This window comes from Oncorhynchus mykiss, chromosome Y (genome assembly GCF_013265735.2).
Source record: "Oncorhynchus mykiss isolate Arlee chromosome Y, USDA_OmykA_1.1, whole genome shotgun sequence".
Lineage (NCBI taxonomy): Eukaryota > Metazoa > Chordata > Actinopteri > Salmoniformes > Salmonidae > Oncorhynchus > Oncorhynchus mykiss.
Window position 1 is genome coordinate 23,853,001 of NC_048593.1, and position 26,573 is coordinate 23,879,573.

Consider the following 26,573-nt stretch of genomic DNA (forward strand, 5'->3'; position numbering starts at 1 on the left):
ATACCAAGCAGGTAGCCTACCAGTTAGAGCGGTGGGCCAGTAACCGAAAGATGGCTAGTTCGAATCCCCGAGCCAACAAGGTGAAACATTGTTAATATGCCCTTGAGCAAGGCACTTAACAATAATTGCTTGAGGGTCCCCGTTGACCCTGGCCGTGACCCCACCGAGGGTGTCTCAGGGAGATTGGGCTAAGCAAAAAATAAATTTACAATTCACACTTGTACATGTGTGAAATAGGACAAATATAAGCACCTACCAAATTATTATTAAGATTTGGCACCATATAATCTTTGATTTTAGGATGAACTTTCCCTTTCAGGTGATACTGCAATGTGGGTGTATTAAAAAGCTGACAGTCTATTGATAAAAATTCTTTATATCTATTTCCTACTTCAACAATACAACCATAAAAAAAAACTCAAACGAAAAGAGACTTGTCAGTCAATCGTAATATTTAACCCCTTGCTGAACCAGGGCTAAAATGAACAGAGATAAAAAAAAATATATCCAAAAACTGGATAAAAGTAATTATTTTTTTCTTTAAATACATTTACAAAAGATCATAAATCCGTTGAAATGAATAAAAACAAACATTTTGGTCATTGACAGAGAAAGACATGACCTCTAGTAAGGTCTCACCAGGCACAGCTTAGCTACAGTACAAGGTTACATTATGGTTGCTCCAGTCTGAGCGACCTTGTGCAGTGACACACATTCAAACATGTTACCATTCAACACATGGAGTGCTATGGTACATGCAACTCATGTGCTGTGAGAAGCATTGAAAAAAAAAAAAAAACACGATTCCTCACTGAATGTCCCAATCATCATCATTACATTTCACTGTAGTCACTGGGAATTAGCGTAGATGTCAGTCTCGTCATCAAAGTTATAATTTGCTTAAAAAAACACCAGGAAATGAATATTAAAAACAAAACTTTTCTCGTGAGGTCACTTCATGTTAACACAGCTTTCTGCACTTAGATATTCTTAAACATAACATTATAGCATCTGAAAAGGTTAACAACTTCAGAACATGAATCTCAGTAACAAATCTATTTTTTTGCCAAATACAAACACATTGGGTAACTGGTTGTGGACCACTGACAAACAAGTGTGTGTGGAGGTGGTTCAAAACACATTTAGGAAATAAAACTAGCCCTCGATCTGTTATAATGCTTTCTTCGATCTGTTATAATGACACATAGCCAAGTCAAGTGGTGAGGTCCTGAAGGTCAGTGCAATCTCTCATGGCTAAAGAGGGAGAAAATACATGTAATGACCACATTGCCAACAAGTAATGGTATTTAAGAAAAATAATCAAATGGACATAGCAAAAGAACAGGTCAAGGCTCAGTAAAATGAAACCATAGTTTGGTGCATTGTAAAATGAGAAATGGGACTATCCAAGAGTGAGCAGTTATTTTGTCAGATTTTCTTAAACACTGTGCAAATTCTATTTCTGGAGTCACGTTGTGTGTAACCTGTGGTTATCTGATGATAAAGATGGGTCCTGTTGTACCTCATGTTGCTGTTGTGGTTGCTGTGGTTTCCCTGAGTCTCTCCCACAGCTGCAGCAGCTGGCCTCCAGCCTGAGGCTCCAACTCCTACACCAGGAAGCAGAGAGGGAGGAGAAGTGAGGAAGGAGAGTGAGATGAACTAACAAAATTAGTTACATTTCAGTCATAGAAATATACACACCATAGATGGAAATGAGCTATTTAGCAATATATTGGTTGTGCATCCTCCCCAACAAATTAACCAGTCATCTCACTTGATGTCTTGCAGGGCATTTTAGTGGGTGTGTTTTGGCAAGATGGTTTAATGAGTCTTCAACTTTTGAATCTTCTTTGTTGACAATATTGTTCTCTGATAGTGGGATCATCTTGAACCCACATCTTAACAGTAGTCTGAGGTCATTCTGACCATATTAGCTGTGTAACATATCTGTTTGTTCATTGGATTATATTGGTCCTAGTCTTTGGAAATGTTGTGGCTGTATTGATGTTAGTCAGGTAACCCACCTGTCCGTCTCTGCTGATCTGCACCTTCTTGTTGTCGTTCCAGGGGTTGAGCAGCTGGTGGGTACACTGGAAGGGCAGGCTCTCCTTCCTGGTCCACTCCACACTGAAGACCCCCCCCAGCCCTGTGGAGCCCCAGTCCTGACAGCGCTCCTGTCCAATGACCGACGTCATCCGTGCATAGCCCTGAGGCACAAAAATGACATGTTACAGCCTGCCATTCTCCATTTACTCTCACTTACACACACACACACACACCTGGAAGTGTCCGGAGCCCTGCACAGAGAAGACCAAGAAGACAAGGCTGCTCTCCAGGAAGGCTCTGTTGAGTTTGAGCTCGTTGCTGGGTGTGGTGGACCAGATTCCTTTCTGCTGGGAGATGTCAATGTTCCTCAGGTTGCTGCTCTTCATGATGAAGTAACGCACCAGTGCAACGCCTGGCCTCGGGGACGGAGACTTGGAGCACTGAGGGAGACATTGAGTTGAGAAACTATGATATATTTAGATTTACACACTGGGATAAAGGACTTTAACCATTGCTGGAGACAAACCTATATTAATAATGATATTGGTTATTTGTGTACCTTTCCTGATGAGGTGGGGGAGGGGCTGGGACAGGGGCTGGGGAAGCCGAGTGAAGCCGATTCAGGAGACTTGGGGGTGGAGGAGTGGTCGTCTGTGGGGCGCCTGGAGCCCCTGTCCCTGCTGCCATGGGGGGCTTTGGGGTGCAGGAGGGCCGAGGCAGGGGAGAGTCTTGAGGACCTGGAGGAAGAGGGGTGGATGGTCTGAGGGGTTAGAGGACTGGCCTGGAACTGGACATAGATCAAAAAATGTAATTAACAGGTTGATATTGCCTTCGCTAACCTATAAGGCAGGGGTAGGAAACTAGACTCAGCCACGGGCGGATTCTTGTTGGAGCAGATGGTCGGGAAGCCGGAACATAAGTATAATAATTTGTACACTGCAAATTGACTACAACTAAGCCCAAAGAGATTGTTATTTTCATTGATTGTACAATCATTTCATACCTAGATTACATTACATTGATTACATTCATACCTAGATTACATACTTTTTTTATTTATTCTTGGGAACAGATTTCCTAAATGAAACAACTTCTTTGTTGAACTCCTTGTGATTTATTTTTATGCCCCCCCCCCCCAAATATATATATATATATATATATACACATACATACACACACACACACCTTGCAGGCCAGTTTTGGTCTGCGGGCTGCCTGTTGCCGACCCCTGCTATAAGGCATTGTACTGTAAATACTGAGATAAAACATTTGATCATAGTTGGTCCATTTCCCATACTGACACATCTAAACCCCTCTCCTCACCTGTCTGTGGCTGTGTGTGAGGGGGCGGGGATGAGGGGTTCGTCAGGGAGCTCCGGGATGTCAGGGCTGGCTGTGGGGCCGGAGGTTCTCCTGCTGTTGGCGTTCCTCCAGGAGGAGGTCTGGGGGAGCTCCTCAGAGGACATGGGCCGGGGCCTCTGGCCAATCCCTGTGGGCTGCTGCAGCCCTGCAGTCTGATCCTCAGCCCCCAGCACCTGGAGACAGGATGAGGATGGATGGGTCAGTGACAGCTAACAGGCTTGACAGCTAACAACAGGCTTGACAGCTAACAACAGGCATTTCCAGCATTTCTTTCATAATTTAAGCCAGAGTGTAGAACTGACCGACACCAGGGCCCGTATGGTGGCCTCATCCAGCTGGGACCAGGGCTTGGAGGGGGAGCGGATCCTCCTCAGGAATAAACCGTGCCACTTCTGCCTCAGCTGGAACACCAGACCCACCATCTGACAGACAGAAGGATGGGAGGGAGGAAATTAGGGAGGGAGGAGAGAGTGGGTTATACAGCTAAGAATATAATAAACACTAAATGCAAACTGCTGTTTAAAATGCCAAGTTGTATTGCTTGAAGGGCACGTTGAGTATATTAGCACTGCAAAATAACCAACCTTGATCCTCACCTCTTTGTCCAGTTTGAAGTTGAGCCACTCATCGATCTTCATCTGAGCCAGGTTGGCTGTGGAGCGATCCTCAATCTCACTGTCACTGCTCTCATTCACCACATCATCTACAGCAGGCACATAGGAGGTTAGGTTTTGTTGTTTACAGAATACACATCATCTAGTGACCATACAGGCAGAGAGTGATATCTACAAGTAGGACTGGGCGATACAGCCAAAATATAATATCACAACATTTTTCTCATGTTTGACAGTATTCAACAGTATTTTATGCTTCTGAATAAAAGTTCTAAATATATTAAAGAGTAGTGCTTGACCATAGGATGGCAAAAAATGGATTCTTAGTGGTTTTAAAGGCTTTCTCCAATGATTATTTTATACACAACCAAACGAGGACAAAACTGACAGAAAAGTCATTTATTTAGCACTGGATGAAGCTATCATTATAGACAATATTGTAAAAATCCACTGGTATTCACGATATACTACCCAGCCCTATCTACAAGTCTCTTTGGAGCAGTCATGACACATTGGTTTCCTTACCTTGCAAGCAGTCTATGGACAGGGTATGACAGCAATCCATGCTTTGGTTTAGTTTCTCTGGCACGGTTTCCACATGCTAATGTTTTTACATTTGTGGCACAAATCCCATTCAAGTCATGGGACCGCCATTAGCATTTCTCGCACATGTCCAAATCATCCGAAAGTATCTAAAATTTATTGTGAAGCTCAACAAAGTCACTTATAGATGTTTACAACATGATGCGTGAAAAATGCTAAAATCGGTCCCCTTACTTAAAACCTCTACGGGATCAGTGTCCCCCCCTGCAGGTCGGTTGAGTTAAGTAGGCCATTGTGAATAGCATGAGGTTGTAAGTAACACATTTTTTCCCCAGGACATAGACATATCTGATATGGGCAGAAAGCTTAAATTCTTGTTAATCTAACTACACTGTCCAATTTACAGTAGCTATTACAGTGAAAGAATGCCATGCTATTGTTTAAGGAGAGTGCACAATTATGAACTTGAAAATGTATTAATAAACTAAATAGGCACATTTGGGCAGTCTTGATACAACATTTTGAACATATATGCAATGGTTCATTGGATTAGTGTAAAACTTCGCACACACTGCTGCCATCTAGTGGCCAAAATCTAAATTGCACCTGGGCTGGAATAATACGTTATGGCCTTTCTCGTATTTCAAAGATGGTACCAAACGCATGTTTTTTTCTTTGTATTATCTTTTACCAGATCTAATGTGTTATATTATCCTACACTAATTTCACATTTCCACAAACTTCAAAGTGTTTCCATTTAAATGGTATCAAGAATATGCATATCCTTGCTTCAGGTTCTGAGCTACAGGCAGTTAGATTTGGGCATGTCATTTTTTGCAATTAAAAAAAAAAAAGGGGTCAGATCCTTAAGAGGTTTTTGGGATTTGTGCCACAAATGCTAAAACATTAGCATGTGAAAACAGTGCCAGGGAAACAAAACCAAAGCATGGATTTCTGTCATACCTTGTCCATAGACCGGTTACAGGGTAAGGAAAGCAATATATAATTTTGAAATTTGGATGAACTATCCCTTTAAGTGTATTACAAATACAAGCAAAACTTGAGTACCTTAATTCTTAAATTTAATTCACAACGTGTAGCAAAGGATGTTTCCTTCAGTTAGATAACCCTACCTTTCTGAACAGCAGGTTCTTGTAGGGCTGTGCTGGGCAGTTTGGCACAGCCCCCGAAGATGGCTATGGTTATGGGGGAGACCACAGAGCAGCAGCGGATGCTGGCTATCCTATGGGCTCGCGTCATCTCGTCATAGATCAACCAATCGGTGGGCAGGGACTGGACGGCTGCCACCTGACCATTGGCTGGGGGGATCTACGAGATGAAGGAAGTACAAACATGTTTTAAGTTTGTTGCTTTGAGTCAGGGTTGGTTTGGGTTTATAAGGTTTGAGTATATATGGTTTGGACTAAATGTAAGCATACAGTAAAAAAATAAAATAAGATGAAGATAGGTGCTTCCTATCTTAAGAAAACTGCACTAAACAGGGTTCACTGAAGAAGACCCTTTGCTCCACTAGGAGTTAAATAAGAAGTCAGTCAAGTAGGTGAAGATAGGATGTGTGCTAGCTACCTTCTTGTGGGGCTGTGGCTGGCTGAGGATGGAGGTGGGGTGGAAGCGGACCCTCTTCTCCTTGGCCCCAGACAGAGAACAGCTCTCACGGTCCACATGGATCAGGTTGGGGTACATTCCGGCCACCAGGGCTGCCTTCACCACTGACCAGTTCTCAGAGTTCAGGTTCACATCACGGATGTCCCCGCCGCCCCGTGCCCGCACAAAGCCTGGTGGTGGAATACACAATGGAAAATATTTTTCTTTCTGAAAAATGTTCTGTGAGGGAGCTGTCCTTCGAGGGAGCCGTGGTGGTGCTGTGTGTGAGAGAGTGTAGGGGGGAGGTGGGAGGGACAAAGGAAAATTCCACAGGATATGAGTCGCAGTGGTGCTGTGTGTGGGGGTGGGGCACAGGACATGGTGGGCACCAAGACATGTGGATGACTCACAAGGCTATTCATTTCACAGAAGGTCAGTTGGAGGTTGTGTGGGCTTCAATAAAGCATTAGTCTTTATCCAACACCACTTACAGTCAAATTAATACATTCGGTATACAAACAACCTTGGTCCCCCATGCTCCACCTGAGCCCTCAGAACCACTGTATTACTGAGAAGGAGAGCATACAACAAGATAGATAAGGCTGACCTATGGCTCGGAGCTGTCCTAGCAGCTGGGTCCTCATCCCTATGATGATCTCCATGGTAGCCTGGGACAGGAAGTTCTTCTCACAGAAGGACCTTTCCCAGCCATCTGTGCGGGCCTTCTGCCAAGCCTACATACAACACAGCAGGTGAGATGTAGTTAGGAACATGTCGCTTGGACAGTGTTTTTTTCATTCCGATTTGTGCAGTCAAATCAAGCATTTAGCTTGATGAAAAACAAGCATTTAGCTAAATGAAAAACATTTAGCTCTAAACATCTCAACAGCAATTTGACAAGAGTTTTTTCATTAAACCCCAAATTCCCCCCGTTACCTGGAAGGCTCGGAGCAGGGCCATATGGTCGCTGAATGTCCCTGCAGTAAAGCGCTTCCGGCACAGCATGGATGCCCTCTTCTGAGAGGCCTGGGAGGGCAGCACAAAGGGGTCGCGATGGGCCAGCGTGCAGGCGATGGTCAAGATGGGGTCTAGGCACTTGAGCACCACGGCACATAACACCATCTTTCCCAGGTGGGGCTCCACAGGCAGGTCAGCCAGGTGGTAGCCCAGCTCCGTCAGGTCCTCCCACGGGTCCATGGCGTCTATGGTCTATGGATGGGGGATCAATTTAATGGTTAGTGTTGTGTTCTATCTATGGTCATTATGTAGAGTCACAGTGCCAAGAACTGATGCCCTCCACCTCCATAACAAAAATAGTCAATGATAAAGGACAGAAGATAAAATATTATTCAGGTCATGATTGGTTCAAAACAAAAAATACATTTTACCTTGAGCATCTGCACCGCGTTTTTTACAATGAGGATGGGGGGTGGTTCGGGTGCTTTGGACAGGAATTCAGCGATGGAACAGGTGATTGGGGCCAACAGCTTGGTGTGGAGACAGAGTTCCTGAAAGAGAGAGAGAAATGGGAGGAGTTACTACCACGATTAACACTGCCTTATGAGTGTGTGAGGGGTATGCTTGCATGCAAGGGTTTATAATAACTTTATCTGTATAAAGTATGCTTCATACATTCTGCTTGAAGTGTGTGTACCTGCAGAGGCATCCTCAGTAGCTGGGGCACCTGGTACTCCAGCATGTTGTTAAAGCGGAGACGACTGAAGAGGTGGAAGCAGATCCCTGGTCGGCAACGTCCAGCTCTGTCAAACAACACAAGACTCATTCAAGAGGGGGCTTAAGACATTATGAGGCTTCATAAGAGATGATACTCCCTTATGATATGTCTATAGAGTGCCTCTGTGGTAGGGCTCAGATGTACACTGTGCCTCACCTGCCCTTCCTCTGCAGAGAGCTGGCCTTGGAGATCCACACCATCTTCAGCATGGTCACATGGTTCAGGGCATCAAAGGACTTCTGTGATAGTGAAACAAATCACGTATCAGATTTGCTATTCTGTCACGGAGGCGTGCCGTACTCCGTGATCAGGGAGCGTACTCCGTGATCAGGGAGCGTACTCCGCCAGGGAGGCGTGCCGTACTCCGCCAGGGAGGCGTGCCGTACTCCGCCAGGGAGGCGTGCCGTACTCCGCCAGGGAGGCGTGACAGCCCACTTGGAGTTTGCCAAAAGGCACCTAAAGGACTGTCAGACTGATGAATCCAAGATTGAACTCTTTGGCCTGAATGCCAAGCCTCATCTCTGGAGGAAATCTGGCTCCATGCTGTGCGGATATTTTTCAGTGGCAGGGACTGGGAGACTAGTCAGGATCGAGAGAAAGATGAATGGAGCAAAGTACAGAGAGAGATCGTTGATGAAAACCTGCTCCAGAGCACTCAGGACCTCAGACTGGTGTGAAGGTTCACCTTCCAACAGCACACAGCCAAGACAACGCATGAGTGGTTTCAGGATCTGAATGTCCTTTAGTGGCCCAGCCAGAGCCCGGACTTAAACCCGATCAAATAGAACGGGAGAAACTCCCCAAATACAGGTGTGCCATCTTGTAGAGTTATACCCAAGAAGAATCGAGGCTGTAATCCCTGCCAAAGGTGCTTCAACAAAGTACTGAGTAAAAGGTCTGAATATGTATATAAATGTCATATTTCCATTTTTAATACATCTAAAATCCGTTTTTTTGCTTTGTCATTATGGGGTATTGTGTGTAAATTGATGAGAAAAAAATAAATAATATATTTTAGAATAAGGCTGTAACCTAACAAATTGTGGAAAAAGTCAAGGGGTCTGAATACTTTCCGAAGGCATTATATATACACACCACCAGCACACAACAATGAGAGACTGGATCCTGGAGTCACTTATTGTTGTGCAGCATGCCCCAGGTAATCTAATTACAGTATGGAATTCAACAAAAATATTTGCCAGCTAGATTTCTTATAACTATTAAGTTAAACTGTCTAAAATGTGATAAACGCACTGCAGTTGGGCATGTACTGGGCCATACACACTACCCTCTGTAGTGCCTTGTGGTCGGAGGCCGAGAAGTTGCCATACCAGGCAGTGATGCAACCCGTCAGGATGCTTTAGATGGTGCAACAGTAGAATCTTTTGAGGATCTGAGGATCCATGCCAAATCTTTTCAGTCTCCTGAATAGGTTTTGTCGTGCCCTCTTCACGACTGTCTTGGTGTGCTTGGACCATGTTAGTTTGTTGTTGATGTGGACGCCAAGGAACTTGAAGCTCTCAACCTGATCCACTACAGCCCTGTCGATGAGAACGGGGACGTAGTCACTCCTACTTTTCCTGTAGTCCACAATCACCTCTTTTGTCTTGATTACGTTGGAGACGCTCTCCCACTACTCTCTCCTCATCAATGTTATCGTCTCTCCCTTCTGTTAAATACTTCTTCCTCTTGTCCCCTCCCGCGCCGTGGCTGAGTGACTAATTGCGACCTTACAGAACATGCCTACTGGCACTTCCGGAGGACCTATCATCCTCACTCCCTCCTCTCTACCTTCTGTTCCTCTGTATCCGCTGCTAAAGCCACTTTCTACCACTCAAAATGTTAAGTTTCTGTCTCTAACCCCAGGAAACTCTTTACCAAGTTCTCCTCCCTCGTTATTCCTCCACCCCCTCTCAGCGGACAATTTTGTCAACCACTGTGAAAAGGTTGACGACATTCGCTCAGCCTATTGACTCCGCTGGTCCCACAGAACTACCCTACGCCTTAACCTCTTTCTCCACTCTCTCTCCAGATTAAATCTGGCAACTAGTGAGGTCAGGCCACTGGACAACCTGCCCGTTTGACCCCATCCCCTCCTCCAGACCATCTCTGGAGACCTTTTCCCATTCCTCATCAACTCATCCCTGACGATTGGCTGCATCCTCTCGGACTTCAAAATGGCCAATCACTCCCCTCTTCAAGAAAGCAACCCTCGAGGCCTCTAACATCAAACTACAGACTCCCTTTTTTTTCTTTCCAAAACACACTCGCTATCAGAACAATTTTTTTTACCCTAACCAGTCAGGCTTCAAAACGGGTGACACATCCGAGACTACTCTTCTCTGTGTCATGGAGGCTCTCTGCACTGCCAAAGCTGACTGTCTCTCCTTTCTTCTCATCCTCCTAGATCTATCCGCTGCCTTCGACACCGTGAACCATCCAATCCTCTTCGCCATCCATCTCAGCGCTGGACGTCTAAAGGCTCTGCACACTTTTGGATTGCATCCTACCTAGCAGGCCGCTGCTACCAGGTGACGTGGAGAGGATGTGTCTGCAACACATACTCCCACTACTGGTGTCCCCCAGGGCTCGGTTCTAGGCCCTCTCCTCTTCATACACCAAGTCAATCGGTTCCGTCCTGTCCTCACATGGTCTCTCTCCAAGCTCTTCTCTTTCCTGGCACTCCAATGGTGGAACCAGCTTCCCCCTGAAACTAGGACAGCAGAGTCTCTGCCCATTTTCGGAAAATATCTGAAACCATACCTCTTCAAAAGAGCATCTTAAATAATATCACCCCCCCTCGCAAAAATGTACTTACTAGGACTGTGATATGTGATTGGCCCATCTAGCCATCTTCAGATGAAAGCACTAACTAAGTCACTCTGGATATGAGTGTCTGCTAAATGACAAATGCCAATGTAAAATGTGTGCAGTAGACTTGTTTTCAAACCTCTTTTACTTTTCCTGCGTCAATGACAAATACGACATCGTTGACAGTGATACTCGTCTCTGCGATGTTAGTGGAGAGAATCTGAGGAAGAGAGGAAAAGACTTGATTTCTGAACAAGAAGCTGTGGTTGAATGGTATTTTGGTTTACAGGGGCAATCAGCAGTTGCAACAAAAATGTTTTACATATAAATTGATATTTACCATTGACTGAGAATATAACTGCCTCATGAGCTTAGTTCAAGTCTCATACCCCATCAGAACCCAAAATATAAGCTTATTTTACTGTGTTTGTAAACAAACACTATATAGCTTCAAAACATGATTAAAACTATAATTTTGATATCATAACTATGAATTTGAGAGTGGTTACATTTCTCCAGAACCATCCCTCAGCTTTTTACAGAAACAGAGGCAGGGAGTACGCTTTGTTATTGTTTCTACTGCTGACTGTCGCTTTAAGGAACACTTTGTGGTCAAACTCATCTTTGGTGGGTTAGCCAGCACAGTAGACCTAAAAATACACTCACTATTTTCCGGATACCAGCTGGAGTGTTCCTCAGCACTTTCTTCTGATCCGAGGTCTGCATGTTGGAGTGGAGTGTAAAGACCTGGTACCTATGGAGAAACAACACAGATCTGAGGTTCTAGATGTGGTTCACACAGGACAAATAAACAAAAAAATCTCTTCGTCGTCTCCTACAAATAATCCATATTTCTTGTAAAAATAGGTCTATTTGGCCATTTTTGTAAATTTAGTGAGGTTTACTAATCTGACTTGCAAATGTGTTCGGTGTAAATCAACATTTGGGTTGCATAAGCAGGAACATGGAGTAACAGCATGTAAAAAAAACAAAAAAAACAGATTGATGTACAGAATAATTGACATAAATAGACAAGAGCTATGTTGAAATACCGATGGCCCAATTATGAACTGTTGAGAGTGACACATTGCTCTTGCCAGTCATTTAACTGACGGTACCTTTGAGAGTGGTCTGTGAATCTTTTATCGTCGTACAGGATACGGTCCCTCAGACCCACTATCTCATCGTATCCGGGGAGGAAGATCAAAACCGCACCTGACATGGAAAATATTTAAAATAAACTTGTCATTCTATACAAGCAAGGGAAATTGGCACTGACACTTTGTATCAAACATTTTGAAAAGTAAAAAAATAAAAGACATCCAGTAGTCACTAGACAAGAGAATCTCTCACCGTCTTCTGAGCTGGTGCAAATGTTGTGTAGCAGGTGCATGATGAGGTCCAGGTCCACCCTCTCATCGTCAAAGCTGTGGTGGTATTCCTTGAGCAGCTCCTGGTCCTCCGGGCTCATTTCTGTGGTGGCAGCCTGCACCAGGGACCACTCGTCCAGCTTCCCCGCCTCCAGGGATGAGCTACCAAGGGAATGAGGCTTTCTGTTATCATCCTCCACAAACAACGCCAAGGTTTCCATGTAGTCATTCATAATAATGACAAATGGTCATCTTACAGGTAGGATTCTAGTAGGTCCACCACTTCTGCCTGCTGGAAGTGCTTGGCCCAGTCCAGCGCAGTCCTGAAACAAACCAAATACTGATCAAGATTTCAGACTTAGTAATGGTTTATAGAGCAACTAAAAATAAGATGCATTTATACAGTTATTTAATAAACCCGTACCAGCCATTGGAGGCCTTGATTCTGACGCTGGCTCCCATACTCAAAAGCTGCTCAATCTGACTGAGGAAGCCTCGACCTGCTGCCACCATGAGTGGAGTGGCGCTCGTTTCACTGTGCATGTAGTCCACTGAGGAGCAGAAGGGGAGGAGGACATATCTGGCTGATAACTATTGAAAATATTACTCTCAAAAATATACATTTTTGATAACATTGGTGTCATTATTTTTTTACACAAATAAGACACTATATAAACAAAAGCATATGGACAACCCTTCAAATCATTTGCTGACAGGTGTATAAAATCAAGCACAAAGCAATGAAATCTCCAGAGACAAACATTGTCAGTAGAATGGCATTACTGAGGAGCTCAGTGACTTTCAACGTGGCATTGTCATAGGATGCCACTTTTCCAACAAGTCAATTCGTCAAATTTCCCCAGTCAACAGTAAGTACTGTTATTGCGAAGTGGAAACGTCTAGGAGCAATAACGGCTCAGCCGTGAGGTGGTAGGCCACACAAACTCACAGAATGGGAACACCGAGTGCTGAAGCACTTAAAAATTGTCTGTCCTCATTTGCAACACTCACTACTGAGTTCTAAACTGCCTCTGGAAGCAAAGTCAGCACAATAACTGTTCGTCGGGACATTCATGAAATGGGTTTCCATGGCCAAGCAGCCACACTCAAGCCTAAGATCACCAAGCCCAATGCCAAGAGTTGGCTGGTGTAAAGCTCGCCCGCCATTGGACTCTGGAGCAGTGGAAACGTGTTCTCTAGAGTGATGAATCATGCTTCACCAATCTGGGTTTGGCGAATGCCAGGAGAACGCTACCTGCCCTAATGCATAGTGCCAAATGTAAAGTTTGGTGGAGGAGGAATAATGGTCGGGGCTGTTTTTCATGGTTCGGTCTAGGTTTCTAAGTTCTAATGAAGGGAAATCTTGATGCTACCAGCATACAATGACATTCTTGATGATTAAACTTTGTGGCAACAGTTTGGGAAACAACCTTTCCTGTTTCAGCATGACAATGCCTTTGTGCACAAAGCGAGATCCATAGAGAAATGATTTGTCGAGATCGGTGAGGAAGAACTTGACTGGCCTGCAGAGCCCTGACCACATTCCCATCGAATTCCTTGGGATGAATTGGAACGCCGACTGTGCCCGACCTCACTAATGCTCGTTGCTGAATGGAATGAAGTCCCACAGCAATGTTTCAACCTCTAGTGGAAAGCCTTCCCAGAAGAGTGGGGGCTGTTATAGCAGCAAAATGCCAACGATTTTGGAATGAGATGTTCAACAAGCCGGTGTCCACATACTTTTGGTAATGTAGTGTAGATACAAGAATAAACTGTGGCACATAATTAAAGATGCACACAAAACCCAGCTTACCGCTGACGTTCTCACTCAGGATGAGATTGAAGAGCTGGACGAAGGCGTCAGCGTCCTGGTTGAGGAAGATGTCTGAGATGCAGGCATCCATCTCCTTCAGCAGCCACGGGTCCAATGATGCCACATCTTTCTCATTCTGGAACAAGACACCCTGTATCAAACTAATAGCAAACCCAGTGCCACTTTTAGTAAGAACCAGCAAATATACCCTCTGTGACGTTGGTGAAGTAAAGAGTGAATAATCAGAAAATAAGTAGTGGTATCACTTTGATGCATACAGAATAAATGCTGAAAATAACTGAAGCAACTGGGAGAAAATAACATCAAAATCATTAAGGATGTAATGTAGCATGCATCGGTCAGGAAATCGATTTAAACGTTACAAATCGCTGGTTCACTAAATTTATTTTCTCAAAATTACTTTCTACCTTCCAAAAATACCTCATCTTTAGTGTCAAAGCAAGCATGTAATTGTGTTGACAGTCATTGATCTACAAGTAATTTAATAATTTTGATTGCTTAACAACCCGAGGCAATATATGTTGTGTGCAGCTTTGCGCGTTGACCAAGGAGAGGTAGGCTTTGCTGACCAGACCGCTTGCGTGCCTGTGCCATTACGAGCATGTTGATTTTGTCCACCCACACCAGACGTGATCAGGACACGCAGGTTGAAATATCAAAACGAACTCTGAACCAACTATATTCATTTGGGGACAGGTCAAAAAGCATTAAACATGTATGCCAATTTAGCTAGCTAATTTGTCCTGGGATATAAACATCAGGTAGTTATTTTACCTGACATGCACAAGGTCCTCTACCCTGACAATTAATCCACAGATAAAAGGGTGAAAGTTTGTTTCTAGTAATCTCTCCTCCTTGAGGCTTCTTATTCTTCTTTGAACTTTACATGGCGGTTGGCAACCAACTTTAAAGAGCATTACCACTACCAACTGAACTGGAGTGTGGACCTCAGTTCATCTTTCAAATCACCCACGTGGGTATATGCTCCTAAAAACCAATGAGGAGATAGGAGAGGCGGGACTTGCAGCACCTGGCTACGCAGATGCTCGTTGACGCGAGTGAGCAGAGTGGGTGCAATGATTGAATAACATATGTACATTTATTTTGCAGCACTCGCGCACGTGACACGAGCAGCATGTTACTCCTTATCTGGCACATCTGCGAGTCACCTTGGTAAAATGGCTTGCGCAATATTATGCTTTATTAGTTGAATGACAAAGAAAGTAATTTTCTAGGTTATTTTTTAGCAAATGTGCTATACATTTTATCTGGCTATACATGATCAGGGCTTACATTCAAATGTATTTTGATTGTTCAGGTTAACCATCAGCAATAGTAGGTAGGTAGTTTTATTTGAAATCTTCAATACACATAGTCATTTTTAGATGTACAAGGTAAAGTTGATAATTTCATAACAAGGACAAGAAGAAAGGATAAGAGAAACTCACTCATGGCTAGAAGGGATACAACTTTAGTCAGATGAAATATTAAAATATTTTATTTTAGCTAACCCTAACCCTTTTGCTAACCTTAACATAATTATCCTAACTTGCTGCGTATGTTCTCCTAACCCGCAAAGAAAAGTCAAATTTGACATAAGATGTATCACATCTAGCCAAAACGAGCTCACTCCTGAGTTGTCAAAACCCCTCAAACTCAACTCTGGACCTCAAAGCTTCAACTTGGATAATAGCTTTAAAGCACACAGTACAGCTGTCTAACACAATTGTCATTAAGCTTAACTTTTCCTTCACACTATATATTTATATTAATTGGCTATCTCATAGCTATTTTTTAAAGATAAATATTGATACATTAGTAGCTCTTACACTTTTAATCAGAAAGCTCAGAGAGGCCCAAGCTCAGAGAGGCCCAAGCTCAGAGAGGCCCAAGCTCAGAGAGGCCCAAGCTCAGAGAGGTGCAGCGCATGAGCTCCATTCAGCAGCAGATTTTACATTTAGAATGGAAAATGAATGTGTTTACGGAACAAATGTTAGTGCATTGAATTGTAACACACGGATTCGTTCCTCTAATCAAACCGAATAGTTTGAAACTTAAATGTATTGTTCCTGTATCGTATCAGAGCCCACGTATCTAGATACGCATCGAATTGTCTTAAAGGGAAAGACACACATCCCTAGAAAACATGGATATTGAGAAATGAGAATGGCCCATATCCACTTGTTCTCACCAGCTGGGTGAAAACACTGTCCCCTCCATCGTCCAGCAGGTCGTTCTCCTGAAGGACACAGGAGGCCGAGGTGGTCTTCTCCCTCTGGGGCTCCTGGCGGGAGCCACCCTCACGCACTTTACACCACTCTGTCAAAGACATCTGTTGCTTTTCCTCTGCCAGGGACGACACACACATACACTCATTAATTCTGGGAGACACTGGACATCAAAGCGGAAATCAAAGAAACAATGAATGACCAATGGTTGGTAGTTACCCCTCTGGATCTCCTTTTTGTATTTCCTCATGTCTTTGTTTGAATAGCCTGTTGTCCTCAAGATGTCTTCCAGGAAAAGTTGCTTCACCTCAAATGGTCTTCCTTTGACTAGATAAAAGCATACATTCATAATTTCTAATTTTGATTCATTTCACTTAACAAATCAGTGCTGGCAGGACCAGTCAAAAAAGCACTAGCCCCTTCCATACAGAGGTCTTCCCCTGCAATTACCTGGCTTTTGCAGGTAACGGTTTCACTGGTGAATCCCCGTCCCAATTTCAAATGAATAGATTAAGTGATTCTGTAGTGATTTCTACACTCTCGTCTCTGTAGGTGGTCTATCCAAACACATGACTTACTGTGGATGACAGGACAGGAGCCAAAGTAGCGGAGGAACAGCTCCACGTCCAGGGCAGCACTGGACAGGATGAGCTTCAGATTAGGCATCGTCTGGAGCATGTCCCTCATCTTGGTCAGCAGGAAGTCACTCAGACCATCCCGCTCGTGAACCTCATCCTGATTGGATAAGAGGTTGGAAGTGCAACAGGATTCAGTCATTGACATGATTTCACGCACCAGACCCAGAGATTTTTATAACTAACCCAAGATCGACCACCACCTGTCGTTTCCAATGGGAGAAAATTAATCATAGTGGGTAGAACAAGTAAGGAGGTGGGCAGAGCCAAGCACAAACTAGCGAGATCTTATTAGCGTGTTCTAGCATGCGCTTTAATATTTCTGTTAGTGAATACCTACTCTGTGAAGTGCGTGTGTGCAATAGCTAAATTCACCCTTGGACTCCTAAACAATATAATTTTTTAAAACTTTGGCAAAGAGTAGTCTACAAAACTTAGTCCATTCTGTTCATAACAGATTTGTTTTGGGAACAAAAAAACTATATTGGAGATCAAAATGTTTCATTGATGACAAAATGTGCTTAATGTCGGCCAAAATCCATCTCGCTCCATCTTTTCACACTGGACTTCCTCATCACCATATTTGGTGGTGAGAGGAAATGCCAACCAGATGCTTCAGATTTATACATCCGGTGAAACATCTGGCTCAATGTTTTATCTGTGGCAGACCTGACAACTTTAAATCATTTTTATGAGTACCACTTCAGCACAGCGGTGTGCGTGTTACACCCACACTGCTCAAATCGTAGGCATTTGTTTTGTTTGCCTAATAATGATGTTGGCAGAAGACTGCCTTTGTAGGAATGGTAAGCTATAGACTGTTATGGGTACTTGGTACTACAAGACAATGGTACTTGCCTACGGTGCAGCAAGAGGTAATGCCCCTCCCTACCTTCAGGTTATGCTCAAAACCTACAGCCCAACCTAAGTACTCTGTTCTGCCACCTCTGGTTTCTTGGCCCTCCTACCCCTTTGGGAACGCAGCTCCCGTTCAGCCCAGTCCAAGCTCTTCTCTACCCTGGCACCCCAATGGTGGAACCAGCTTCCACCTGAAGCTAGGAGAGCAGAGTCCCATCCCATCTTCTAAAAACATCTGAAACCCCACCTCTTCAAAGAGTATGTTAAATAATCCCAGAGCACTCAGACCAAATAAATTGTATTTCGTGAACAAACAATCACACTTGACTTTCTTTCCCCCTCCTTACTAGCTCTGAATTTACTGATAGCTACTTTGAGGGAAAATGTACTTACTACGACAGGTGGTTGTCCCACATATCTATTTTAAGATGAATGCACTAACTGTAAGTCACTCTGGATAAGAGTATCTGCTAAATGACTCAAATGTAAATGTAATTGGCTGCCCTCAGTAGCTAACTAGAAATATATGTTTAAATTTACAAATCAGGGCTATCCTTAGGATTTTCTGATAAGGTGTTGCTGATGTAGGACTATGGTTGGTAGGGGGGAGGTCCGGGGCTGGTCAGTCATTTCGTCACTCAGGAAGTTGAAGCATTTTTGAAAAACCTGTAACTGCAATTGTTGCCAACACAGAAGTCTTGTGCCTGATCCTAAAGGAAATTGAGGTGGTCTGTAATGATTATAGTTTCAAGTTTTAGTGTCACTTGCACAAATACAGTGAAATGCCCTTCCTACAAGCTCTAAATTCTATTTAATAGGTGTCTTTATGTGGATAGAAAATGTGAACGGGCTTAATTTTGCTTGGGGAGAAAATGCTTAATTCAATTACTGGATGCAATGTAGTAGTCTTGCTTACTGTAGGATATTTGGAATATGAAACAACTGGACTAGGCCTATATGAGCTTGTTTCAGATCTCCATTCCTGACCTCATCCATCTAGTTGGGTCTGACTACTCGGCTACCATTCATTCAGCATGCCTTGTCATTGGTAAACTGACTACTATCACATCATTAGCAGCCTACTGTTGACAGACAGCTATATGAGATTTATTAACATAGCCATACTAATCTTTAACAGTCTAACATAACTTTCTGTGAAGGATGGTATTAGCGGAATAGCTCTGTCTGCCATGTCAGTTTCCATCCACATAGCGAAGTGCACTGAACTACCGCAACACAACTAATGTTACCTTGCTCGTCAATGTGCGTGCGCCTACTACGGTTGTGGAGATCAAAGGATGTGCGGGCAAGAAAGTGTCCTCACTTAATTTACTAAACACTGTAGCTAACTACCTTCAACAAAATGTGCTTGACTAACACTGAAAAAGGGTAGGAAAAAAAATGGAGAACGAACTGTTTGCCAAATACATTTTCCAGATGCATCAACAGACAAAGAGGAGAGCTGCCGTCCAGGGAGGAAAAGAAACGTCCCCTTTTCAGTCTTTCAAAGATAATTCGTAAAAATCCAAATAACTTCACAGATCTTCATTGTAAAGGGTTTAAACACTGTTTCCCCATGCCTGGTCAATGAAACCTAAACAATTAATGAACATGCACCTGTGGAAGGGTCGTTAAGACACTAACAGCTTACAGACGGTAGGCAATTAAGGTCACAGTTATGAAAACTTAGGACACTAAAGAGGCCTTTCTACTGACTCTGAAAAACACCAAAAGAAAGATGCCCAGGGTCCCTGCTCATCTGCGTGAATGTGTCTTAGGCATGCTGCAAGGAGGCATGAGGACTGCAGATGTGGCCAGGGCAATGAATTGCAATGTCCGTACTGGGAGATGCCTAAGACAGCGCTACAGGGAGACAGGACGGACAGCTGATCGTCCTCGCATTGGCAGACCACGTGTAACAACACCTGCACAGGATCGGTACATCCGAACATCACACCTGCGGGACAGGTACAGGATGGCAACAACAATCACCCGAGTTACACCAGGAACGCACAATCCCTCCATCAGTGCTCAGACTGTCCGCAATAGGCTGAGAGAAGCTGGACTGAGGGCTTGTAGGCCTGTTGTAAGGCAAGACCTCACCAGACATCACCGGCAACAACGTCAGCTATGGGCACAAACCCACCGTCGCTGGACCAGACAAGACTGGCAAAAAGTGCTCTTCACTGACGAGTCGCGGTTTTGTCTCATCAGGGGTGATGGCCGGAATTGCGTTTATCGTCGAAGGAATGAGCGTTACACCGAGGCCTGTACTCTGTAACGGGATCGATTTGGAGGTGGAGGGTCCGGCATGGTCTGGGGCGGTGTGTCACAGCATCATCGGACTGAGCTTGTTGTCATTGCAGGCAATCTCAACGCTGTGCGTTACAGGGAAGATATCCTCCTCCCTCATTTGGTACCCTTCCTGCAGGCTCATCCTGACATGACCCTCCAGCATGACAAAGCCACCAGCCATACTGCTTGTTCTGTGCGTGATTTCCTGCAAGACAGGAATGTCAGTGTTCTAAAATGGCCAGCGAAGAGCCCGGATCTCAATCCCATTGAGCACTACTGGGACCTGTTGGATCGGAGGGTGAGGGCTAGGGCCATTCCCCACAGAAATGCCCGGGCCCCTGCAGGTGCCTTGGTGGAAGAGGGGAGTAACATCTCACAGTAAGAACTGGCAAATCTGGTGCAGTCCATGAGGAAGAGATGCACTGCAGTACTTAATGCAGCTGGAGGCCACGCCAGATACCGACTGTTACTTTTGATTTTGACCCCCCTTTGTTCAGGGACACATTATTCAATTTCTGTTAGTCACATGTCTGTGGAACTTGTTCAGTTTGTGTCTCAGTTGTTGAATATTGTTATGTTCATACAAATATTTACACATGTTAAGTTTGCTGAAAATAAACACAGTTGACAGTGAGAGGACGCTTCTTTTTTTGCTGAGTTTAGTACTACAACTATGGCGGCGGGCCAGAGCGGAGAGCTAGAGATTTTTTCTCCTTGCCCAAGTCATCTGATAGGCTCAGATCCGGTTGTGTCAAAAACCACAATGTGCCAACTGGAAGCTTATTTTTGCGTATTTTTTTGGGTAGTCTTTCATACCAGTGTACTTTGACCTCAAATTGCGGGCATGCATACAGTCAAGGCAGTGAACGACAACAAAAGGGCAACAATAACTTGTACTCACCACAATGACGTGAGTAACAGTGGACATTGTGGTGTCTCCGGCCATCAGTGTTCTCAGCAGGACTCCGCTTGTGCAGAAGGTCAGCAGCGTCTTAGGAGAAACTCTAAAGGGTCAACCAGAGTCATTAATTTCCTCACAGTAACTCAGCCAAAGTAAACAGAGACAGTGCCTCCCTCACTCCATCTCTTTGCTCCTACCTGCTCTCCAGGCGGATCTGGTAGCCAATGGTCTGACCGATGCTCTCCCCTCTCTCCGCAGCAACCCGCTCTGCCACAGCGATGGCTGCCAGACGCCGGGGCTGTGTGCAGAAGATCCGACAGGGGATCCCATTTCGGCTGCAGTCGTCCAGGAGGAACTGTGGGATCTGGAATGGCAAAACATTTCTAGATGATCAGGAACTCTATTTACAAATGCAATACCTTATCATACCAATGCAATGCCTTTGTAGGCTATACAGTGCCTTCAGAAAGTATTCACACTTTACTTTTCCCAAATGCTGTTGTGTTACAGCCTGAACTCAAATTTGATTACATTTTCGATTTTGTGTCCACTGACCTACACACAATATCCCATAATGTCAGCGGAATTACGTTTTTAGAAAATGTTACAAATGAATTACAAACGAAAGGCTGAAATGTCTCAAGTCAATAAGTATCCAATCCCTTTGTTATGGCAAGTTAAGTTAAGCAGTAAAAATGTGCTTAACAAGTCAGAGTGAGTCCATGCAACTTATGTGCAATAGTGATAAACATTATTTTTGAAAGACTACCTCAACTTTGCACCCCATACATACATATGACATACAGATAACTAAGGTCCCTCAGTCAAACAGTGAATTTCAAACACATTCAACCACAAAGACCAGAGAGATTTTCCAATGTCTCGCAAAGAAGGGCACCTATTGGTAGATGGTTAAAAATAAATACAAAGCAGACATTGAATATCCCTTTGAGCATGGTGAAAATATGAATTGCCTCCCGAGTGGCGCAGTGGTCTAAGAAACTGCATCGCAGTGTTAGCTGTGCCACTAGAGATTCTGGGTTTGAGTCCAGGCTCCGTCGCAGCTGACCGGGAGACCCATGGGGAGCCACACAATCGACCCAGCGTCGTTAGGGGAGGGTTTGGCTGACAGGGATGTCCTTGTCCCATCACACACTAGTGATTCCTGTGGCGGGCCGGGTGCACTGCACGCTGACACGGTCGCCAGGTGTACAGTGTTTCCTCCGACACATTGGTGCGGCTGGCTTCCGGGTTAAGTGGGCATTGTTTCAAGAAGCAGTGTGGCTTGGATGGGTTGTGTTTCGGAGGACTCACTGTTCTCGACCTTCGCCTCTCCCGAGTCCGTATGGGAGTCGCAGCGTTGGGACAAGACCATAACTACAAATTGGATACCATGAAATTGGGGAGAAGAGGTAAAAAAATATATAAAAAAACTTTTCAAAATGTTTAATATTACACTTTGTATGAGTTTAATGGCTGTGATAGGAGAAAACTGAGAACAGAACAACAACATTGTAGGTACTCCACAACGCTAACCTAAATGACAGAGTGAAAAGAAGGAAGCCTGTACAGAATACAAATAAATATATATATAAATATAAATTATATAAATATATATATAATATAAATATACACTGGAGTTGCTTACCAAGACGACATTGAATGCTTGAAAATCTCTGACAAGACTTAAATGTCTGTCTAGCAATGATCAGCAACCAACTTGACAGAGTATGATTTTTTTTTTTTTTGAAAATGTGAAAATATTGTACAGACTTACCCATTATGACTCACAGCTGTAATCGCTGTGAAAGGTGGTTCTAACATGTATTGACTCAGGGGTGTGCCCATTATTCTTTTGAAAATTCTTCAAACTCTGTCAAATGAGTTGTTGATCATTGCTAGACAACCATTTTCAGGTCTTGCCATAGATTTAAGTCAGAACTCAGCCACTCAGGAACATTCACAAACTTCTTGGTAAGCAACTCCAGTGTAGATTAGGCCTTGTGTTTTAGGTTATTGTTATTTTGTAAGGTGAATTTATCTTGCAGTGTCTGGTGGAAAGTAGACTGAACCAGGTTTTCCTCTAAGATTTTGCCTGTGCATAACTCCATTCTGTTGATTTTTTATCCTGAAAACCACCCCAGTCCTTAACGATTACAAGCATACCCATAACATGATACAGGAATCACTATGCTTGAAAATATATTGAGTGGTACTCAGCAATGTGTTGTATTGGATTTGCCCCAAACATAACACTTTGTATTCAGGACAAAAAGTGAACTGCTTTGTAAAATATTTTTGCTGTATTACTTTAGTGCCTTGTTGCAAACAGGATGCATGTTTTGGAATATTTTTTAATATTGTTCAGGCTTCCTTCTGTCTCAATTAGGTTAGTATTGGGAAGTAACTATAATTTCCTCAGTTTTTTCCTATCATAGCATTTAAACTCAGTAAATGTTTTAAAGACATTGGCCTCATGGTGAAATCCCTGAGCGGTTTCCTTCCTCTCCGGCAATTGAGTTAAGGACACCTGTATCTTTGTAGTGACCGGGTGTATTGATACACCATCCAAAGTGTAATTAATAACTTCACCATGATCAAAAGGACATTTAATGTCAGTTATATATTTTTTTACCCATCTACCAATAGGTGCCCTTCTTTGCGAGGCACTGAAAAACCTTGGTCTTTGAGGTTGAATCGGTTTGAATTTCACTGCTCGACTGAGGGACCTTACAGATAATTGTGTGGCGTACAGAGATGAGGTAGTCATTCAAAAATCATGTTAAACACTATTATTGCACACAGATTGAGTTCATGCAACTAATGGTGACTTATAATGCACATTTTTACTCCTGAACAAATTTTTGTTTACCATAACAAAGAGGTTGAATACTTATTGACTAAGGACATTTCAGCTTTTCATTTGTTATTAATTTGTAAAAAAATTAAATAATAATCTAAACATAATTCCACTTTAACATTATGGGGCACTGTGTGGAGGCCAGTGACACAAAATCTAAATCTATTTTAAATTCAGACAACAAAATGTTGAAAAAGTCAAGTGACGTGAATTCTTTATGGCACTTTATGTGGACAGTGATGTAAAATGTTTCTCCCCATCACCTGTGTAGTTTTTCCAGAGCCGGTCTCCCCCACCACTAGGACAACACGGTTGTCTTTGATGACCTGGACGATCTCCTCCTGGCGCTCGTACACAGGAAGTGAGCTGCGGAAGAAGTCCAGTTCAGATGGGCCCCTCTTCTGGGGCACCTGGGGAATGCCGTTGTTGAGCCGCCCACTGGTCCTGTTCTTGTCACGGCTGCTCTCTGGTGGAGAAAAAAAAGAGGGGCAGAGGAATGTTAAAACTTTGAATTGTCAACACATTTTAACAGATAGATCATTTATTCATTCATCAGTACATTGTTATTAAAAACAAAGGTTGACAAGGACTCCCATTGACATCAATGTATTATTAACCCTGAAATATAACTACCACTCACCAGCCTCAATGGCCACAGACAAGCCCCTCTCAGTGCGAGGCAGTAGGTCTGTGCGCTCCTTGTTGGTGATGGGGAACCTCTGCAGCAGGCTCCGCACAGCGTGCTTGGAATTGTGAGAAAGGTTGAAAGTCATGATGGACTGGGCCGTCTCCGAGCCATCCTTCTTTCTGATAGTGAGGGTCCGGCTTGATCCTTTTCTGAAAATGAATGAAATAAGGATGTTAGACTTGAAGCACAGCACACTTTAGTAAACCTGATGGATGCTTTTAGGGAGTTACATTTCCAGTACAATATTGAGGAGGGATACACAAACTTTTCTATTCAAGTACTGCTTTTAAAACAGGAGTATCCAAGGTTGACCTAAGACTACGGGCTCTGACAACTGATGTCAAGTTGTATTGCTTACCCTCTGCTTTTAGAGATATATCCAAGGGACTGTGCAAAGCGATGGATGAAGGCTCTCTCAGTACTAGACAGGGAGGAAGGGAACTCCATTTCTGTAAAATCAAAAGAACTAATGTAGTATACTACATCACATAATCCAAATGTCTCCTTGAATCACCACTTCATCACATGAGTAGAATGAACATTTTATGTTACCTTTTTGCTCACTGTACTGAAACCTCTCAAGGGAGATGTTCACAGCAATCTTAACTTCTTCGTCGATGCGTATGTCTTTCAGCCCTTTGCCCCTGGGCCCCCCACCACCAGAGTGTTTTGATTTGCCCATGGCAGGTTTGGGTGAGGCATTACTAGGACGTGACATGATGCACTGTAGAACACAAGTGTTATTAAGATGTAGCTAGCTAATAAGCAACCAACCCGCAATCTCCCTAGATGACGGTCACATTTTAGTTACTTGGACTAGCTAACTAGAGACAAAAGGGATGAGCTACCATGCAAGTGGCCAGATGCTGGCAAATATTCACTGTTAACTACTTCTGACTGACTCTCCTCTACCTAACGTTAGTTATTCATAAACTCGGACATAACTTAGTTAGCTAGCCATAGCTTTCACCAGAGGCTGACTGACAGTGTGAGCCATACATTACTTTTAGCAAATCTTTGAGTAAAAAGCGAACTAATGACATGTGTTGATTTTGTTAGCCACCTTAGCAAACTCGTTAGTAACTCAGAAAGATAGCTAGCTATATTATCTGCAAGCAAAAACTAATGTTAGCTAACCCAGTAACGTTACCGGTAGCTAGCTATCGTTAGCCAGGTTGCTAACTAACTAGCTAGCGGAATTAAGCTAGCTAACGTGTCATTGAACTTTATCCATCCTTGAGTTAATTATACATGCATGTCATAGATACAATGTTTCACATATAGCTAGGTAACGTTTTAACTAGCTAATACCGATGTCAGATCCCGCTCGTGCGCCTCTGTTCGTCTAATCCAGTAGTTTGTAAACGCTGACCGACTTCATGAGATTCAGATAAATCACCACTAGAGGTGCATGATCAGAGATACTTTAGAAGAGATGGAAAACACCAATGGAATCGAAATTATGCCCATTGCGTGCGTTGCACATGCTACGTCAATGGGCCGCGCGGAGCATTCTGGGCGAATCAGGGACAAGGAGAGCTCTCGTTCAAGGAGTGAATAGGAGTCAATTGGGCGCCAGCTCAAAAAAACAACATTAGCATGAATTTCATCAACAAGAATTACAATACTACAAATATTTTCCGAGATGTGATATAATTAACTTGCTATGTGTAATATTCTACAGCTTTGGAATCGTGACATTACATACTTTCGATGAAAATAGGCACGTTTCTCAACTCATACCCTGACTTGTAAAAGTCACACATATGCCCAGGCCGTGAGCAGGCAAACAGGCCTAACCCCCACTCATGCACTAGCCCAAGCCAATGGCATGTACCAGATGCTCAGCAGGCGCTGCTCACACTTACTGTCCTGAGACCAAACCACACAACCAAAAACATTGGACACTTTATGGAACACAAAGCCTTCACTATCTCATCCTGGAATATCCAAGGCCTGAGGTCATCTGCCTTTGGCCTAAAGAGCAGGAACCTGCACTTCATCAAAGAAATCGGAAATACAGACATTGTCATCCTACAATAAACATAGTATAGAGGAGAAGGACCCACTGGTTGCCCTCTAGGTTACAGAGAGCTGGTAGTCCCATCCACCAAACTACCAGGTGTGTAAGAAGGAAGGGACTACGGGTGTATGCTAATTTGGTATAGAGCAGACGTAACTCACTCCA

General features: G+C 43.6%; 1 protein-coding gene across 1 annotated transcript; it reads right to left on the reverse strand.

Annotated features, from left to right (window-relative positions):
* Positions 1-358: 358 nt before the first annotated feature.
* LOC110509841 (3'-5' RNA helicase YTHDC2) lies at positions 359-25,838 on the reverse strand. Its single transcript, XM_036967431.1, has 32 exons — positions 25,697-25,838; positions 24,938-25,109; positions 24,744-24,834; positions 24,338-24,534; positions 23,961-24,163; positions 21,035-21,201; positions 20,838-20,940; positions 16,727-16,883; positions 16,368-16,475; positions 16,112-16,266; positions 13,900-14,035; positions 12,511-12,637; positions 12,344-12,409; positions 12,070-12,248; positions 11,835-11,931; positions 11,383-11,470; positions 10,856-10,936; positions 8,062-8,144; positions 7,825-7,930; positions 7,559-7,678; positions 7,107-7,379; positions 6,778-6,904; positions 6,153-6,361; positions 5,699-5,894; positions 4,005-4,111; positions 3,711-3,830; positions 3,370-3,581; positions 2,606-2,783; positions 2,280-2,486; positions 2,025-2,207; positions 1,523-1,607; positions 359-1,254 (listed from the first exon to the last, which is right to left on the reverse strand). The coding sequence occupies exons 2-31, from the start codon at positions 25,101-25,103 to the stop codon at positions 1,524-1,526; spliced, it is 4,326 nt and encodes a 1,441-aa protein (XP_036823326.1). The 5' UTR covers positions 25,104-25,109; positions 25,697-25,838; the 3' UTR covers positions 359-1,254; position 1,523.
* Between the last annotated feature and the right edge of the window lie 735 nt (positions 25,839-26,573).

Bases quoted from the DNA above. Each gene is read 5' to 3' on its own strand.
- LOC110509841 (XM_036967431.1), bottom strand. From the start codon at position 25,103: ATGTCACGTCCTAGTAATGCCTCACCCAAACCTGCCATGGGCAAATCA. The intron at 7,679-7,824 runs GTACACACACTT...TCTCTCTTTCAG, and splicing joins TACTGAGGATGCCTCTGCAG to GAACTCTGTCTCCACACCAA. The intron at 7,380-7,558 runs GTAAAATGTATT...CCCCATCCATAG, and splicing joins ACGCGGTGCAGATGCTCAAG to ACCATAGACGCCATGGACCC.